The 17,559-nt window shown below is 40.3% G+C and overlaps 2 protein-coding genes across 3 annotated transcripts in view; one reads left to right on the plus strand and one right to left on the minus strand.

The window, feature by feature from the left end:
* slc22a16 (solute carrier family 22 member 16) lies at positions 1–12,019 on the plus strand. Its single transcript, XM_071479310.1, has 8 exons — positions 1–154; positions 1,223–1,699; positions 3,302–3,419; positions 5,179–5,740; positions 6,650–6,777; positions 9,574–9,683; positions 10,109–10,208; positions 10,396–12,019. Exons 1-8 carry the CDS (start codon positions 111–113, stop codon positions 10,552–10,554), a joined length of 1,698 nt encoding a protein of 565 aa, XP_071335411.1. The 5' UTR covers positions 1–110; the 3' UTR covers positions 10,555–12,019.
* A 1,973-nt stretch (positions 12,020–13,992) lies between these two features.
* The window catches only part of usta (uronyl 2-sulfotransferase a), a 51,541-nt gene continuing 47,974 nt past the window's right edge, over positions 13,993–17,559 (minus strand). For both annotated transcript variants that reach the window (XM_071479311.1, XM_071479312.1), the window contains 3 exons: positions 16,489–16,586; positions 16,155–16,312; positions 13,993–15,960 (listed from right to left, as the gene is read on the minus strand). In XM_071479311.1, the coding sequence (XP_071335412.1) occupies positions 15,668–15,960; positions 16,155–16,312; positions 16,489–16,586 (549 nt within the window). In that variant the 3' untranslated portion in view covers positions 13,993–15,667. The remainder of the gene's footprint in view (positions 15,961–16,154; positions 16,313–16,488; positions 16,587–17,559) is intronic.

The raw sequence follows: 17,559 nt of genomic DNA on the forward strand, positions 1-17,559 counted from the left end.
GAGTGCGCCCCTCCCTCCTACCCCCGCTCCGTTGCCGTGAAAGCCTCAGTGTGTGACTTCAGGATCCGCTGGCCGCCGGGGAGAGAGACGCTCAGAGCCGCTGTCAGAAAATGACCGTGGAAAGAATATTTGACGAGCTCGGACATTTCAAAAGGTACCGTGAGCTTTTCTACTCTTCGCCAGACTTGTGAAGTTGGCACATTTCGTTTGTTCTGTGGACGCGTTCGGGCTATTTTTCCTTTTTGGCATCATCAGTAACTAGTTGGTGCAGCTTTTGACCAGTAACTTCTCAACTGCTGAGGTTATTTTTAATTCCTGATACAAATGTCATTATGAAAGCAAATACTACTAACAACAGGAGAATTTGTCCCATTTACACTTTATTAGTATACTTCTTCATCATTTAGCCTAATTTCCATTTTCATTTTCCTCTTTGTAGATTTTTGAGAAAAACATAAAGAAGTTAATTTTTTTGATGTGCATATAGTTTCCTCATATTTTAAGTCTGCTGAACAGTTAAAATTGCCAGAATGTAGGCTTATCTATTTTGAGCTTTCCCCCAAAACCGTCCAACTTCCCACTTTACAGTAATGCAAATTTTTATTATTTTATTATTTCAGTGTCTTCCCTAATTAGGCTTTCTCACGGTGACTTATGAAGGCACATGTCAAATGAATACATCTTATGTGCAGTTTGTTCTTGCATTTTATATTGCGTTCTGTATTTGTGTGCAAGAAAATGGATTTTAATAATGGAATGACACCCAGTGGAGTGCATATTCAGCTAAGGCCAAACAATAAGAAAGTGTCAAAAAAAAAAAAAGCCCTCTTATAATATTAAGAAAAGTGTTTAAAAAAAGAAAATTCCTGGATCCACCCCTTAAACCGAGTCTGCACCAAAATGTAACTGGTTCTTCCCTGGCCTGTGCCCGTTTTTATGTTGCCTCATTCTGCTCACAAACACACCAACAGACACAGAGGTAATAAGGGGATGATATAATTTGACATGTTCAAAGCACAGTCCAACTTGTCTAAAAATTATTGTCTAAAATCATTTATATGGACTTGTCTTTTGAATATCTCACTGTATTAATTTCAATTCAAAGGCTGTGTCTCGTAAATATGTATACACAACACAGGTATAATATGTAAGCGGGGCAGGAATGCTACTTATCATCCCCTCTTGGGTGAGCATATTTTAAATGTATTTTCTTTATCTCCAGATTTCAGGCATGTCTGTATTTTGCAGCAGTCTTCCAGGCCGTAGCCTGTGGGATCCACTACCTGGCCTCTGTTTTTCTGGTGGAGACGCCAAACTTTGTGTACAATGTGCCCGGCAACATCACTGATGTCCTGTACGGTAACCTGACAGCATCTAGTCTGGAAGAAATCCTGCCGGTATTCAAATCACGGACTGGGCCCTTGGTGATGAGGACGTCTGAGGGAGAACAGTGGGAGCTGAGCCGGTGCCGCTGCGCCCTGCGCATCAACCCCAAAGACTTTACATATGACTTTGACGGCAATAAAACTGTGAAAGCCTGTGATGGAAACTTTGTTTATGACCACTCTGAAGTTCACCAAAGTATTGTGACAGACTGGGACTTGGTATGTGAGAGAGAGTGGCTGGCCAAGCTGTGCCAGCCCACCTTCATGCTGGGCGTGCTGATCGGAGCGCTGGTGTTTGGGGACATTGCTGACAGGTAAGCAAGGGCTGCAGGATGGAGACAAAGGGGGAGGGAACTTTCTCGCAGGGAAGGTAAATTATATGATGTAAGACACGAGTTTCGCCATATAAGGAAGTTGTTTTCATGTGTGCATGGAAACAGGAGCCAGGTTGACAGCACATGAGTGGTCATAAATACAGAAGACATGTTTGCACTTCTGCCTCAACATCAAACTCAACACTAATCTCTCTCATGCTCAGGGACGGGAGTGTGAGCACAGGACTGAGTGTACACCCATGGTTCCCTCATAAGCATAGAGGTGTAGGAAAGGGATGATGAGAGTGACAGGTAAAGTGTCAGGGAAAGTGGACAGTTGGTGTGGATGATGCTGGAGTGAGGGATGATTGGTTACAGCAAGAAGGGGAGGAAGAAGAGATGAGAATGGAAAGGGAACAACAGGTGTCAACAAATCTGGTGAGCTGGCCAAACAGCAGCCAGCTGGTGAGCTAGGACTGAACTTAAGTGGTCAGCATTTAGATGTAGGAGTTTTGCCTGATGAGGTCAGAGTCGACGCACTTGATCTGATGTCTGCCCAACTATCTATTATTATGGACAGTAACAGTTGAGAGAGGGGAGGTTAGGATTAAGTGCTGATGGCAGAGGTTATTTTGAATGGGTTAATTATTATTTTTATGTTTTTTTAATCTATGCACTTATTCACAGTGGCCAATGGTTGAATGGTTTTATCGCAGTGGGCACTGTCAGGCCATGGTCCCCATGGCTCACATTGTGAGGTCAAATTTTGCTGACAATGATCCAAGAAGGGTTGGTGTACAACCAAGTCCAGTTGCCCTTGATTCAACCCCTCTTGGATAACCATGACCTGGATGAGTGAGAATCTTCACAGTCTGTCTACCAATGAATTACACTGGGGGGTGTGGAGCACCTCTCCCATATTAAAAGAAAAATGTAATATCACGCTTATGGTTTCCACAGAACTGTGTAATACTGAGGTTAGATGTTGTACAAGTATAACTGATGCAGGGTTACAAGATAAGAAGTGAAGCCTCAGTCACTCAAACTTGCGCAGTGAGCATCACAATTGTTCCTCCAGTTTGAGCCGATGGCTGGTTAATTAACTGAGTAGATGAGTGAAAGATAATTCATCAGCAACAGTCTTGTTAACTGGTTAATGGTTTTCAAGCAAAAACACCAAACATTGAGACATTGTCTCAGGTTCTGAAATGAGAATTGTTTTTGGTCCTATGTTGTTGTTAACTGTAGTTTCAGTTTGTTAGTCAAGCAAAAGAAGACATTTCATGATGTGACCCTTCGGTTGTCAATATGTTGACGGACATTTTTCACAGTTTTTTGATGATTTGGTGGCAAAAAATTAACAGATTAATTGAGAAAATAATAGGCAGATTAATTCATAATGAAAATAATCATCACTTGCAGTCCTAAAGCTAACATATTTTGAAGCAGAACTTCACTGGTCTTAGATTTGAAGTACTTACTGCACTAACTACTGTAAACTTGACCTAAATAACTTTTTCCTCTGTTCCTGTGTCTATTTATCCCCATTTTCACCCTGTTTTTCTTCCTCTTCCTCTCTTCCTGTATGTGTCTCTCCTCCAGAGTTGGTCGTGTGAGGATCCTGATGTTCACCAGCCTCTCTCAGTTTGTGCTCGGGGTGGCTGTAGCATTCTCTGGAAACTACTATTTCTTTATGGTGCTTCGTTTCCTCCTTGCCATGGTGAGTTCAACTTGCGCACACATGTATGTGCACTTCTCTACTGTGTATGGTTGCGTATTTCTGTGCGTCTGTTTTATGCCACGGACGATTGAGGGAACGGTAACTTCATTAACGATGGTTAAGATAGTGGCCTCACCACGATATGAAATCCAGTGCTGTTCCAGGCACTTTAGCTTATAAAGGCAATCCAGTGTTGAAGTACCCTAATGTCAGTCTATAAATGTTATCATTTTGAAAGACATCTCTGTCATGAATGCTAACATGGGACAAGGGAGGTGCCTTATTTTCTACCTTCTGCTTGAAAAGGAACATTCTTCTTCAGGTTCACTGTGTATCCAATTTCTGGATGTTCCTGCACAAAACAATCTCTCAGCCAGTTGCTAATGTTCTCTATGAATATATGAGGAGCCTCCTCCTATTAGTCATATTGTAGTCAAGCCAACGTGCAAGCTTATGCACAATATTTGCTGTTTATAATATGAATATAGCTAAATATAACTGTAAAACTGTAACTTTGTACATACTGTATTTCTGCCCTCTTACTAGGCATAAGTTGTTATACTTAGGTTGTGATAGTTTCAAAGTATTTACTTAGCAAATAAGGTAGAATAGAAACTGTCTTATTATATAGTAATAGGTTTGGAAAACCATTTACATTTATATATATATATATATAATAACAAGGGGAATGCAAGAAAATAGCAGAAGCATAAAATAGCATAATTCTTCACATTTTTCATTGTCCAGAAAAAAAAAAGAAATTTATGGAGATGTTAAGGGCTTAATCTTTTTTTCTGCATGCCAAGCATACATATCTGTGTATATGTAAATATGACATTAACATCTGAATTGAGTTGATGTTCTAGAAGATTTCCTAAAATGTTAGCATCAGATTACATCCTACAAATGAAATCAGTTTGTGCAAAAAAAAAAAAAAAAAAATCATAAGGAATATGAGGGATACGCAGCAGTAGAGCAAGTAAAGCAACAGAGACAAAATCGGTGCCCTCAGTGTGTCTTTGTATAGTTAAATGTGTGCTTGTGTGACTTAATGTGCATAAAGGAACATGTTTACAAGGCAAAGGAAGGGAGTCATTACAGTTACAAGCCCACATGGCAGTAAAGTTGTGCTGAGAGAACCCCTACAGTCTGCCCACTGTTTCACTCCTCAGCGTCTTCTACCATCCCCCTACAGCCCTCCTCAGCTACAGCTGTTGTTTTTCACAGAGTCAGACTCTCAGACAGTGTAGGCTCATACTGCTCAGCCACACTGAACACAGTGCATATTCTGCCCTATAAGCAGGGTCCGGTTACTGCCATATTTATTACACTGTGATTTAAAGATCTGGCAAAAAAAAAAAAAACAGCCATAAACATACTTAGCTTTAATTTGCAGATATATCAACATCTAAGTGTCAGTGTTAATATTCCCGTGATTATGATACTGTACATACAAATGGTGGTTGGTTGGTTTAGTGAACAGCAAATGGAGAAAGCAAAAAAGATAAAAAGCCACACTGTTTCTTTTACAGATCAAGAGTTGAATTAATAAGTGATCAAATTCACCCTTGCTCACTTCAATAAACTCTTCAATAAACAGATTTTATAATTCCTTTCTATCCTCATACTGCGTGCTAGTGCTTGTCAGTTAACAATACTGACATTAAGTGCCAATAAATTTAGCTCAACATTTCACCGTTAATATTGCAAGCATGTATATTCAAAACTTTATCCTCCTTCCCTTCATTGCTCTCGGCAGGTGTCCAGTGGCTACCTCGTGGTGGTGTTTGTCTACGTTACCGAATTCACTGGCATCAAGGTGCGCACATGGACTTCTATGCACGTGCACGCGGCATTTGCAGTCGGCGTCATGGTGGTGGCGCTGACTGGTTACCTGGTGCGGGTCTGGTGGATGTACCAGATTATCCTCTCCACTTGCACCTCGCCCTTCTTGCTCTTCTGCTGGAAGTTCCCTGAGACGCCCTTTTACTTGATGGCCAAGGGCCGTCACAAGGACGCTCAGACCCTGCTGGATGCGATTGCCCGCTTCAATGGCCTTGAATGCCGGCTGAAGGCAGAAGACCTCCTGGAGCCAGAGGAGAGGGAGAACGGCAGAGCTCTGCTGGAGCAGGAGGCAGAGGAGCAGCCATTGCAGAGTGAAAAGAAGCTGTCCATCCTGGATCTGTTTGGAAGCTGGAGGATGGCGGGCCGTACGTGCACAGTGTGGGCCATCTGGTTCATCGGCAGCTTGGGCTACTATGTCTTCTCTTTAGGCTCAGTCAACCTAGGTGGAAACCAGTACATTAACCTCTTCCTTGCTGGTAAGTGATTGGCTAATGAAGAGGGGTTTGTTGATGAATTGGGCAACTGTTGACAACTGCTAAACCTCTTTATCACATTTGGATTTTAAATGCAGAGCGTGTATGTGTTTGTGCGTTTCTTTCCATCTGTTTCAGTGTGTGCAGTGAGGCTAGTGATTCTTTCAGGTAGCTTGTTTAATCTGATGACAGATCTGCCTTTTCCCATGTATAAATAGGGCTATTAACCCTGAGCCTAGTCCAGCCCTATTTATCAAATAGTGTCAAGAATGTGTGGAGAATCTAAGCCATAACTGTAGTGCTGTACACTATTAAATATCATGTACTCAGGTGGTATATTACCAAGGAGAATATTTTGTCACCACTGTTGCTTTGCTTACTGTTACTCTGGTTTTGGACATAGAAATTGCCCTGTAAGCAGTAAATCACCACTACAGCTCTGGCTTTCTGCCAACTAAACAGTTGCTTTTTATCTGATTAAGAAAATAAGATTTGTACAATAATAAACCTCTCTTTATTATTTTTTTTAACAAATCCAAAACTGATGTACTGCTCATGCAATGCTATTTTGAAATGTACATCATAAATACCACATTTGGTACTATTAATGTCTGGGAATTACATTTCAGCAGATGTTATGCTCATTACAATTTTTGCGTAAAGTTTGCTTTGTCCTCCTTTCTCTTAACAGAAAATGCTGATTTAATGTGCTTCCTTTAACATCCAGTAGGAACATTTATGATCCCTGCTTTTTTGACATTAGAGACATACAGTAGAGCCAATTAGGAAGCTGAGCTTTGCCAACATTTCAGATACTGGTTATTTAGGTCCCCTAGATAGAATATCACAGAGTCAGTGTGTCAGGGCCCTGATAACCTCAGACTGAGAGCTGCTGTGATTGGCTGTTTCCAGGTGCAGTGGAGCTCCCCTCGTATCTGGTTGGCTGTTTTGCAATGGACCGAATTGGAAGGAAGAAGACATGTGCCCCAGCTCTGCTCTTGGCCGGGGTCGCTTGTATGCTCATCATTGTGGTGCCTGGTGTACGTGCAAAGATTGTCTGTGTGTGTGAGAGGTTTGGGGTTATAAAACTACTGGTTTCAGCACAATTTTTAGCGGTCCCATAAAGAAAATCACAAATCTAAGTAACAAAATTCAAGTGTAACAAGAATTTCACCTCAAATTTAGAGGAACTAGCCAGACACCACACAAATTATTTTCAGAATCAGTGCGGGGAAATGATCCTTCAAGGAATGCTTGTTGGTCTTGGTCCCACGGTCATCTGTAACACTTTTGAAAATCCGGATGTCTAAGTGCTTTTGGAGCTTTACTCATGTGACAGTTCAAACCTGAAATTAACATACATCTCGGGTAATCTGATCACAAGTGGACAGCTCTAAGTACAGGTGTGGACCCACCCAAGATGCATTCAGGACAGATTTGACATCTGATCACTCAGACCAGATGCGGAGTTGGTCTGGGCCACATATGGCCACATTCTAACAGCAGTATCTATGCAAATGCATCCTGAGCCACAATTAAGGACCGCCTACTCTACTGACGTTCTGACTAGTCCCGTCAGAATTTCATAATGAACCAAAAATATCTTACTATTTCCACTTGTAAACAGATCACTGAAGACACAGATCAATGTCAGGTCCGAACAGGGCCAGTGACTCTGTTGTCAATGAGGTCTATTAGTTGTGGGGATTCATCTGTCAGGGAAAGCCAGTAACAGAAATAGGCTTACTGTAGTATTTTTTAAAGTATTTTCTCCACTGGCACAATCTGTCTGGAGTTTATTGTCCTGGCATTGCCCTGGGCTGTTGGACCACTTTCACTGTTGAGTACTAATATATGACACACTCAACTCTGTGTGTGTGTGTGTGTGTGTGTTTTGAGCTATGACCTAAATTAGTCCTGCTTATGGTTGGGTTGGCTAACAGCTGGTACTTAATGTCCAAGTAAATATGACCTTTGACCTTGGAAACCTTTCTGAACAGAGCAGTCAACAAGCGTTGCGTGAAAAACGACCGTTCACAGACAGTGGAAACTATGGAGGCGGCATCTGTCTTTTTTTAATTCTCTCTTTGTTTGTGTAAATGTAGTAACTTCTGCAGACCTCCACAGAGACACATTCTAGTGAACACACTCTGCTGACTTAACACACATACCAGAGTGTGTGTAACTTCCTTTGGTAAACTACATGGACAGATACTGTCTATATTTTACCTTGGTAAACATGTCAGGGTCTCTAATGTATGAGAGAAGAGGAGCAGTTGAAGTACTGTACGTCAACTTGTTTTGGTGACAGTTTCTTAGTGACATGACCTATATACAACACACTCAAGTCTGTACGGTAAATATGAAGCTACAGCCAGCAACGTCTTAGTTTAGCTTAGCATAACAAAATCCACCTACCTCCAACTGAATTAACGCATTGTATCTGGTTTCTTTAGTCCTTACACAAACTAAAGTGTAAAACAAACCTAAGCTTGTATTTGTGTTCTCATGGATGTCACCGCTGTTAGGAGTGGTTTACTAAGACTCAGTTTTCAGAATCTACAGGTCCCTTTGTAGATCTCTGCACAATGTGCTTTTCTGTTTCTGGGCTTAGGTTTTTTCTTTACATTCTTCAGTCTGTTTCAGATGTCTTAGAAAGTGTTTTTTAATTTTTTTTTATCATGGCTACTCTGAGTGCTTTTGCTTTTGAATGCTGTGTTTGTCGATATGTGAACACTGCACTGTATTAGTTAGGGAGTTACATTAATAGCACTAAGCCTAACACTTCTACTTATTTTAGTCTCTTTATTCCTTATCTGTATTTGGTCCACATCTAACCACTGTAAGTTTTTACTAAGTCCTACACTCTGGTGACACACAGTATAGCTTTCTGCCAAACCCGGCATCTGGACAGGATAACCAGTCTTCAGATTCAGAGGGGCCAAGAAAACATTTCTTTTTTTCCACGCAAACAGCCCTGTGTGTGTCATATATTAACATGTGGCGACATACTGTTGCTACTATGCAAACAGACCTTGGCAATGACTGATTAACACCAAAGATGTTTAATAAACAGATTAGTAAATTACAGGGCTAAATAACAAAGACCTTTACTTTCAGAACAGCCTAAAATGAAGCTTGTTGGTTTCAGGCCAGCAGTTTAAAAATAGCTTATTTGGGTGGGATCACCTCACACAGCCTCCCTCCTCTCTCTGTGTATCTTTAGCATTGTCAGTCTGTGCCGGGTGTTGCTGCCTGTATCTATTACATCACAGCAGCAGGGTGAGTTGTAGTTTGCCAGGTGTTGGTAAGGGAAGCCGTGTAGCTTTCTTTTGCCAACTGTACTGTTAAAACATGAAAAACTCAGGTTCACATATGAAATACATGTATGTACAGATAGATAAACCACGCCATGCTCACACATTATAAACACATGCATGAATATGTGAAAAGAAGCTGTTTTGTTAAAGTGGTTCCCATGCCACAAGGTTTAATAATGAGGTGAATTAAAAGGGAGTGACTGAGCAAGCAATCATCCCTTCGGTTTATTAGATCAGTTTATTAGAAAATGCGAGCAGAATTGAGTCAGCATGAATGTCACTTCACCCCTCCGTGGAGTGCTGTAAGAGTGTCTTGTTTAAAGCTAAAGTATTAAGAGTCAGGGGTCTGATGAAAAGACTAAAGGTCAAAGGTCAAGTGTATACATTGTATACATAAAAACATTGGCTATAATATTACATTTTGCCCCATGGGACAAAATTATGTCCATGATTGTCTTGCTCACTTCTTTACTCCCCACTCTAACCCCCCCTCCACCCCACACCCTCTTTCCACAGGACATCGAGGCACTGGCCATCGCTCTTTGTATGATAGGGAAGTTTGCCATCGCCATCGCCTTTGGTCTCATCTATCTGTACACCTGTGAGCTTTATCCAACCATCATCAGGTAAATTTGCAATTTGTCTTTTTATTTGTCGCAGCCTGTTTGCTGTTTCTGAGCATCATTGAAGTGGCTGAGCACTAACAGGAAGTCATGAGTGTCATCAACATTGTATGTGTTTTTGTATGTGTCTACCCCTGTCCACAGAATATCATTATGGGCACATTAAAGTTGTTAAGTGTTTTCTCATGTCTAATAGATTTGAAAAGAAACAGAAAAGTCAAGAAACATATTTGTCTATAACAGTACAACCAGTGTTGCATGCACAGTTGCAGATGTGATACATTCTTTGATCAAAAAGTAATGTTGCTGTTCAAAGAGTTTACAGTACTTGATTTTCTATTCTATTTTGAAAGCCTTATGTCTGTACACTGACGTCAGTGAATCTGTCTTTTCTAATGTTGCTGACCTTGTGCGTGATCTCCCTCCAGGTCCTTGGCAGTAGGTAGCGGCAGTATGATGTGCCGTGTTGGCAGTGTGGTGGCCCCCTTCTGTGTGTACCTGGCTGATGTCTGGGTGTACCTGCCTCAGGTACGCATGTGTTCTTTTGGCTGGTTCTCTCAAATCAACAGATGTTGAATGTTTAAGTACCTTTTTTCACCTTGTCCATTCTGTCGCCTCAGCACCCTGTTCCTATTTGTCATGGTTTATCTACAAGGGTAAAAGAACACATTTTAACAAATTGATTTTTTTTCCTTTCATCATGACCCCTGTGCAGCTTATCGTGGGAATCCTGGCATTCATCATCGGAGTGCTGACATTGCTGTTGCCTGAGACCCTGGGCAAACCTCTAACAACCACCTTGGAGGAGGCAGAAGCTCTGGGACGCAAAAAACAGGATGGGTTAGAGATGAACCAACACGAAGCTAAAGCCTGAGCTGTTCATTGCTGGAAAATCAGAGACAGACACACAGAGAAAAAAAGCTTTGGAAAGACAGAATGGAAGGAAGAGAGTGGAAATGAAGGCTGCAAAGATGAAACAGTATCACCATTGATTTATTGGATCATTTGAAAAAAATGGAAAAAGAACAAGCTCAGAACTCTTGAAATGATGCTTATGTTGACATTTTGTTCTGCAAAGTGTCCTCCAGTTTAGCCTTCTGTGTGTGTGTGTGTGTGTGTGTGTGTGTGCGTGCGGGTGCTCGCACTTCTGTGTCAATGGAAAAATGAAGGATATGAAAAGATAATTTCTGTCTATGAAAAAACGGCAGTCGTTATTTTGGTAGTTTTGCCAATTGTTTCTGTTAGTTATGAAAGCTTTGTACCCACTAAAGTAATTGCAGAGGTCATTGAAAGCAGCACTACTGCCACAACAACAGTCAGGCCATAAGACAGGCTGTAAACAAGCCAACAGTTTAGCTGTATTGACACCATCTTTATCTTGAAAATTATGTGCGGGAAGTCAGTCATTGCATTTGGCTGAATTGATGGTTTGTTCTGATCATCTGCCTAGTGTGGTGAGTACAGTGTTAATATTACTGACAGGACCAATAATCAATACTACAAGAGACTGTAAAGCAAATTAGTCATGATTATGCCAAATGCCGCACTGTGATTTAGTTACCTCATGATAAGTGCAGATCATGGCTGTGTCTTGGTTATTTTACACATACATTGAAATATATACCATATATTATATTATATTGCCACCATGAAAACAATAGCATATTTCTAATGTGAAAGAAGTGCCTTAATTTTAATTTGAAAGTCACCTTTTCAATTTTTTTTTTTACTTAATCTCAGGTCATCCACTTTTTGATATCACTGTGAAAATATCATTTTGAAGGTATTTCTTTTTTAATTTTACACTGTTTGATATCATCCTCAATTCCATCTTGTTTAAGATACCATTGCTGAGCTTTAACTTTGTTATGTAATGTGAGTATAAGTGTGTGCATGTGTGTAAGTTGGTGTCCTAGTTTTTGTCATGCTAGTACGGGGTATGAAGTCTAGATGCGGATCACATGGAAGGAAAAGTATATAAAGTAATACTGCATTACTGTGAGTCAAGGTGTGATCTCCAGATGTTTGGACCAAAGACAGGAATGAAACACAACAGTTTGGAGTTGTATTCACCTGCTTTGAATATTATATACTATTATTATACACTAGCATGTTTTAGTTTCACATCAAATCATTGTGTTGTGTTTTAATCTGAAGGAGAACAAAAAATCTTGACAATCAATATTTGATCACCAGGTGATGAAAGTACTCCTTAACAGTTTTACAATCAACAGATTTTTTTTTTGTATAAAAAGTTGTTTTGTCAGTATTATTTTTATTTCATTATGGAAAAATAAACAAGATGGCCAACACTGAGGTTGTGAGCCTCTTCAAAACCACTCACTCTGTTTCACAGTCTGTCAAAATGGGAAATCGGAGGGTTCAACCTGGTGCTGGGAAGGAGGGAATCTATTTTTATCATACTGGGAAAACAGGGAAGGTCTAGGAACAGCCCTCTAACACTAACAGCTTCCTATTTGCCATTGGAGAGGAGGTCCTACTCCCACAATACCAGCTCGCTCTGCACCTCCCAGCATATGAGCAAACCCTCTGTGCTCAACTTTGGAATAGACTACTCTGCAGATGCATGACCTGTGTGTGTGTGTGTGTGTGTGTGTGTGTGTGTGTGTGTGTGTAGATGTGTGTAATGCACTTCACTTGAACTTTAACAGCCAGTCTGCTAATGTGAACTTCCACACTGTTTCTCCAAATAGTGTGTGGTTGTTGTTGGACACTATGGAGTGCAGACAGTTGTTGGGAACCTCCAGTGTGTGTGTTGTTGTTCTATCTTCATGAGGACCAAATTGAACTTTTGACGTATACAGACAGGACATTTTTGGAAAGAGAACTCACTTCCACAGGAGGCTATTTGAAGGTTAAGACTTGTTTTTAGGGTGAAGAGCTAAGGGACATACTGGAATGTAAGATCCTCTATATTGCAGCAGTGCTTCCACTGTAATAAAGACACATGGAAAAGGCTGGAACATGGGCTACTAAACAAATGGCAGTAAATTATGGACCATTTGGCCAAATTTCCACTCCTACTACTATTATCCCATTATCATTAAATTATTATATTTTGTGTTTTATGAGATGTTTTAGAACTACAAAAACAACATCAGCAGAATATACCACAGAATACTGACTGCTAACAAGTATTTTTAAACTTAAGCTGACTCAAGCGTTTCTGCAAAAATGGGAAGAGGACACCATTTGCTGGTCATGTTCAAGAGTTACATCAAACAAATCTTGCTCAAGGTTTTTTTTGTGTAGTCCAATAGTCAATTATTTTTATGTCAAATAATGACATAAAAAACAATTATAATTCCTAGAGAATGTGTAGAGTATTTGTTATGATCATATATTTAAAGTTGTGCAGCCTTTGTTAAATTTTTTGTATGATACAATTGTTCTGAAAGAAAGTGAGCTTATTGATCATTTTAACTATTAATCATTTTTGTTGTTAGCGCTCAATTTTTCCTTAGGACACAACACTTAATAGTGAGACTGCAAGCCTAACTTTGTTGGTGATATATTTTATTTTTTACATGTCTGGTACTTTGTCATTGCTTTCATCCAGAGTAAGATGTACAGAATGAAAAAGCAAACGGCTAAAAATGATGTTCATGACTGTCCAGCTCAGTTCTTTACCCATCAGGACATTGAGGCACTGGTCATCGCCATTGCCTTTGGGCTCATTTATCTGTACACTGATGGCCAGATACACTGATGAATATCTGGGCTAGAATCAATTTGCGATTTTTTTAATAGATGTTTTAAGAAACAGTACTCTGTTAAAACTGCAGTGGTACTGGAGAATAGTTAGCTTGTTTTCCAAAGCTTTAAAATAAAATTCATGGCAAGACAGACGACAGCATAATTTTATCTTTTTTTTATATGTTTTTGTTTACATCACAAGCATTTTGGAGTTTCTACGCATTATTTAAGTGGCTGAGTACTAAATGATAATTCTTATGTTAGGATTTAGGCAACAATTGTGCCTACTCATGCATCATCTAAAACTGCATTTATGTATTAGAGTATGTTTACATTTTAAAATGACAGGACTAAGATCAAGTGCAAATAGAGAGAGAAGGAAGACAGGTGAGAGTGGAACGTGATGTGTTTCTCGAAAATTACAGTTACCTTTTCTATAACAGATGTGTCAGGCAGTGTTGTCCAGACTGAAGCTGGGAAGGAAATTTCACAATCAGTCTAATATGTGAAGCAGCATTGGAGAAGGTTGAAGATGAGGCCAAATAGCCTAATACATATGTTTCACGACAAACCACCTTCAAGTAAAGCAGAGTCATTTGCTGCAATAGTTAGAGGACATTTATTTTAAAGGCTGTAAATTGATGGACTGCATTAGTTGTTATTCAGTTTTCAGCTGCTGATATAAACCCACTCAAGACACCTTTAAAATGCCAAGAGTAGATTCATAGCCGCCACAAACCAAAGGTACAAATCATCAAATTATTAAACATTTTTTTCCTTCCTGAGAATCTTATCTGGAATGCAAATGAGTACAAAATAATAAATTAAATTGGCAAAAAAGGAAACATTGAACACAAACCAGGACAAGGAATAGGTACAGACAATGGAGATTAGGAGGATAGAGAGAAATACGTAGACGACAGTCACATATTAGCTTATGGTTACTGTTCTCTGCATGATTTCTTTTCTTTTTTTCTTTTTTTTTTTCTTTTACATGAGTGATGAAAAACATGCACTCAGAATAGCTGCTAGAGGGTTAGAAATTTGCATTAGATGGGATTGGTAACACTTCACACTCTTTCATGATATTGTTCTGAGAGAGAAAACAGACCAAAATGAACACTTGAACAGTAACATAATCCTATTTGAAATTAAAGGCAAATTAGTATCCAGTTTTGTGACCAAATCCCTCATTTTGCTGCAGAATTTTCAGTAAAAGTCACCTCAGAAAAAGTGCACTATACTCATACAGTTTTGTGATGCATCGCAGTAGAAACACTGGTATTTGGCAAACTCAATCTTTTAAACTTTGGATTAAACTAATTACGCTCCATAAATGCTTATGCTGTTATATTAGCATATATTCTCAACTAATGACCTGTCCCAAGTAATAAAACTATCCTAACATACGCTACTGGTTTGGTCAAACTCAATCATTCATGCACACATCTTTGGAATTCTTTGAATTCATAATTGAGTGCTCACTGTTTAACCCTCATGTATACCTAATAATATCTGACAAATTAAAAAAATGTTATAAACCAATACTATAACAACTGACTTGACTATGTCACACAACTGCACCAGCTGTGCACAGAGGCTCCTCTCACACAGTTACTGGAACTCTTGGCGAGGTTTGGCACTTACAACAGTCCTGGACAACTAATATACATACAAGACTTTTGGCACTTTTTTATTTGTGGATACCATTTCCATTCCAGCTTTCACGACATTAATCCATTCATAATTTATGATCCTTTCTTTTGGGCAGTGTCTCTGAAGTCCATTCATACAGTAAACATCCGCGCGACCAACATTTAGAATATTTCCCAAGACATTTAGCTGTCCACATCTTGCGCTAATCTCTCCTGGAGATTACAGCAATGATAGATTTTTTTTCTTTTTTATATAATCAAACCCAAAAACAAGCTCAAATTACAACAAAATTTGAGTCAAGCAAAATGAGCTTAACATTATTTCCCATTGTCCTTGGTCAATTTTTAAATAGAGCATTTTGTCCTTCCAATAACTCAACCCTACAGTCCTCAGTGCTGAGCCTGTCGTGATAGGAGTCTATTGCAGATGGAAAACAGAGCTCGTAAAAACACGAGCATCACGATCCGCACACCCCTGAACACACCCCACTTTTCTTGGGATCGCTGAAAGACAGGGAACGCTCCCCACTGCCTTCAGGCTGCCTCCAGCTATCGCCAGCCAATTCTAGCCAATCAGCTTTTTTTTGGCTACGTCCACTGTTCATCAAAGAGCCCTTAGGGATGGACCAGCCAGCTGTTGGCATCCTCCAGGTCTGTGTCCAGCTCCTCATCTTCATCAAGAGGCTCTGGGGTTCGGAGGGCCAGATCCCGCAGGAAAGCAGGTGAGTAGGCAGGGGGTTGGGAGACAGACTTGAGGCCAATTTTTTTCTTCATAAGGTGGAACTGGTCACGGATGAAGTTGTAGAACTCATACTCGTAGCGCATGCGGTGGTATAGCACCTGCAGGGCCTCCAGAGTGGGCGTGTGTTTGCGCACTGTGCCTGTCATGTTCCCCATCTTCCTGTAGTCTGCAAGACAATAAAACACACCAAGAGGAAGTCAGGTGCATGCAACTTGATGGGAACCCAGTCAAAGGATCAGACAACAACGTGCACCATTCTCAAGAAAAATACAGTTGCAAAAACTTAAATTTTCAGAGGGAAATCAGCTAATCAGCTAATGTGATATTTCAACAAAAAGACATTTTGGAACATGAGTGTACCCGGGCTCTTGTAAATGTTGAGTACTCCAGTAAAGTAATGAGGTAAGAGCCTCTCCAACAGGAGCAGAACATCCTCCAGCTCCTCCAGGATTCCCACAAGGAGGTAGTTCTCCAGCACATTCTGTTTGGCCCTCTCCAAAGCCCATACTCCTGGCTCTCTGGTGGAGAGAGGAGAAAAATGAGGGTAAGAGACTGAAATATAAAGACAGACACAGAAATGGGCAGCAGCAAAAAAAAAAAAACCTTACAAGATAAGACATAAAATAATACCAAATTATCCGAATGTCTCAAAGAGGAAAGTGCTTTGTCATGCCACTCAAGAGTGTGAAGATACCTGCATTGAGGGTGTTGTCCACAGAAGTAGGGAATGATGTAGAAAACTCTGGGATTGGAGCACTCGGGATAATTCTCTAGAATGCACACATTGATATCCTGAAACCAGATGAATACATAAAAATCCATTAAATTATATATTACACCTTCTTTAGACTTTTCTTTCCAGTTGCAAGAAAGAGAAATCTCAAATAGAATTGTAATGCTTTGCTTGCGCCACTAGAGGGAGCTCTTCACTTGCACTTCTGTGAACCCCCAACTCCTTGATGGTATCATCTGAGAGGCCAAAGTACTTAGCCTAACAACATCCTGTGCACAAAGATAAGCTCTGCCTCTTCACCTCAGCTGCTCTCAGAAGATGAGATGCCAAATAAAGGAAGCATAAAATAATGTATGAACTAATGTTCTGGAAACTGGAAAAAAAAAACAAAACACTTTTGAGAAGTCAAAACTGATGAGAGTTGTGAACTTTGTCTGAATGTGGTAGCCATTAAATAATGAAAAGGGGAAAGAAAAACACAGAGGAAAGATTAAAAACACACATGCAGGAATGAAGCTGGCCAGCCACTGAGTGCTGTGGAACCAGCAGTCAAATCCATGTCAGGTGACGTAAGTCTTATGGATGGCAACGAGTCCTGAGCAACAAAACACTCCATGAGGCATGACTCACACACACACACACACACACACACACACACACACACGCACGCACACACACATGCACAGGGGCGCACACAGATACGCCACATGCTCGTGCTCATCTGCACACACATACGGTAGCACCAGGCTACATGCATGAGGCAAAAGGACGTGTGTATATGAAAGTGAATAGAGTGTAAAAGTGGAAGCAAACTGAAAGTGCAATGATTACGTCAAAGCTTGCCCTTTAGATTTATGCCCTGATAAGCTGGTAACGGCTGATTTGAACAGAGCGATTTGTCAAAGCCAACACTGGGGCCAACACGGTCCATCACAAAGATTAGGTTGAGTCAGACAGTACCAGAGGCCCAGACCTTCCCAGAGGACGCAGACTGTTTTTGAGGGTGAGATGTGAGGGGCCCGCGTGTGAACA

This window comes from Trachinotus anak, unplaced genomic scaffold (assembly GCF_046630095.1).
Source record: "Trachinotus anak isolate AG129_WGS33_773 ecotype Australia unplaced genomic scaffold, CSIRO_AGI_Tana_v1 ptg000005l, whole genome shotgun sequence".
Lineage (NCBI taxonomy): Eukaryota > Metazoa > Chordata > Actinopteri > Carangiformes > Carangidae > Trachinotus > Trachinotus anak.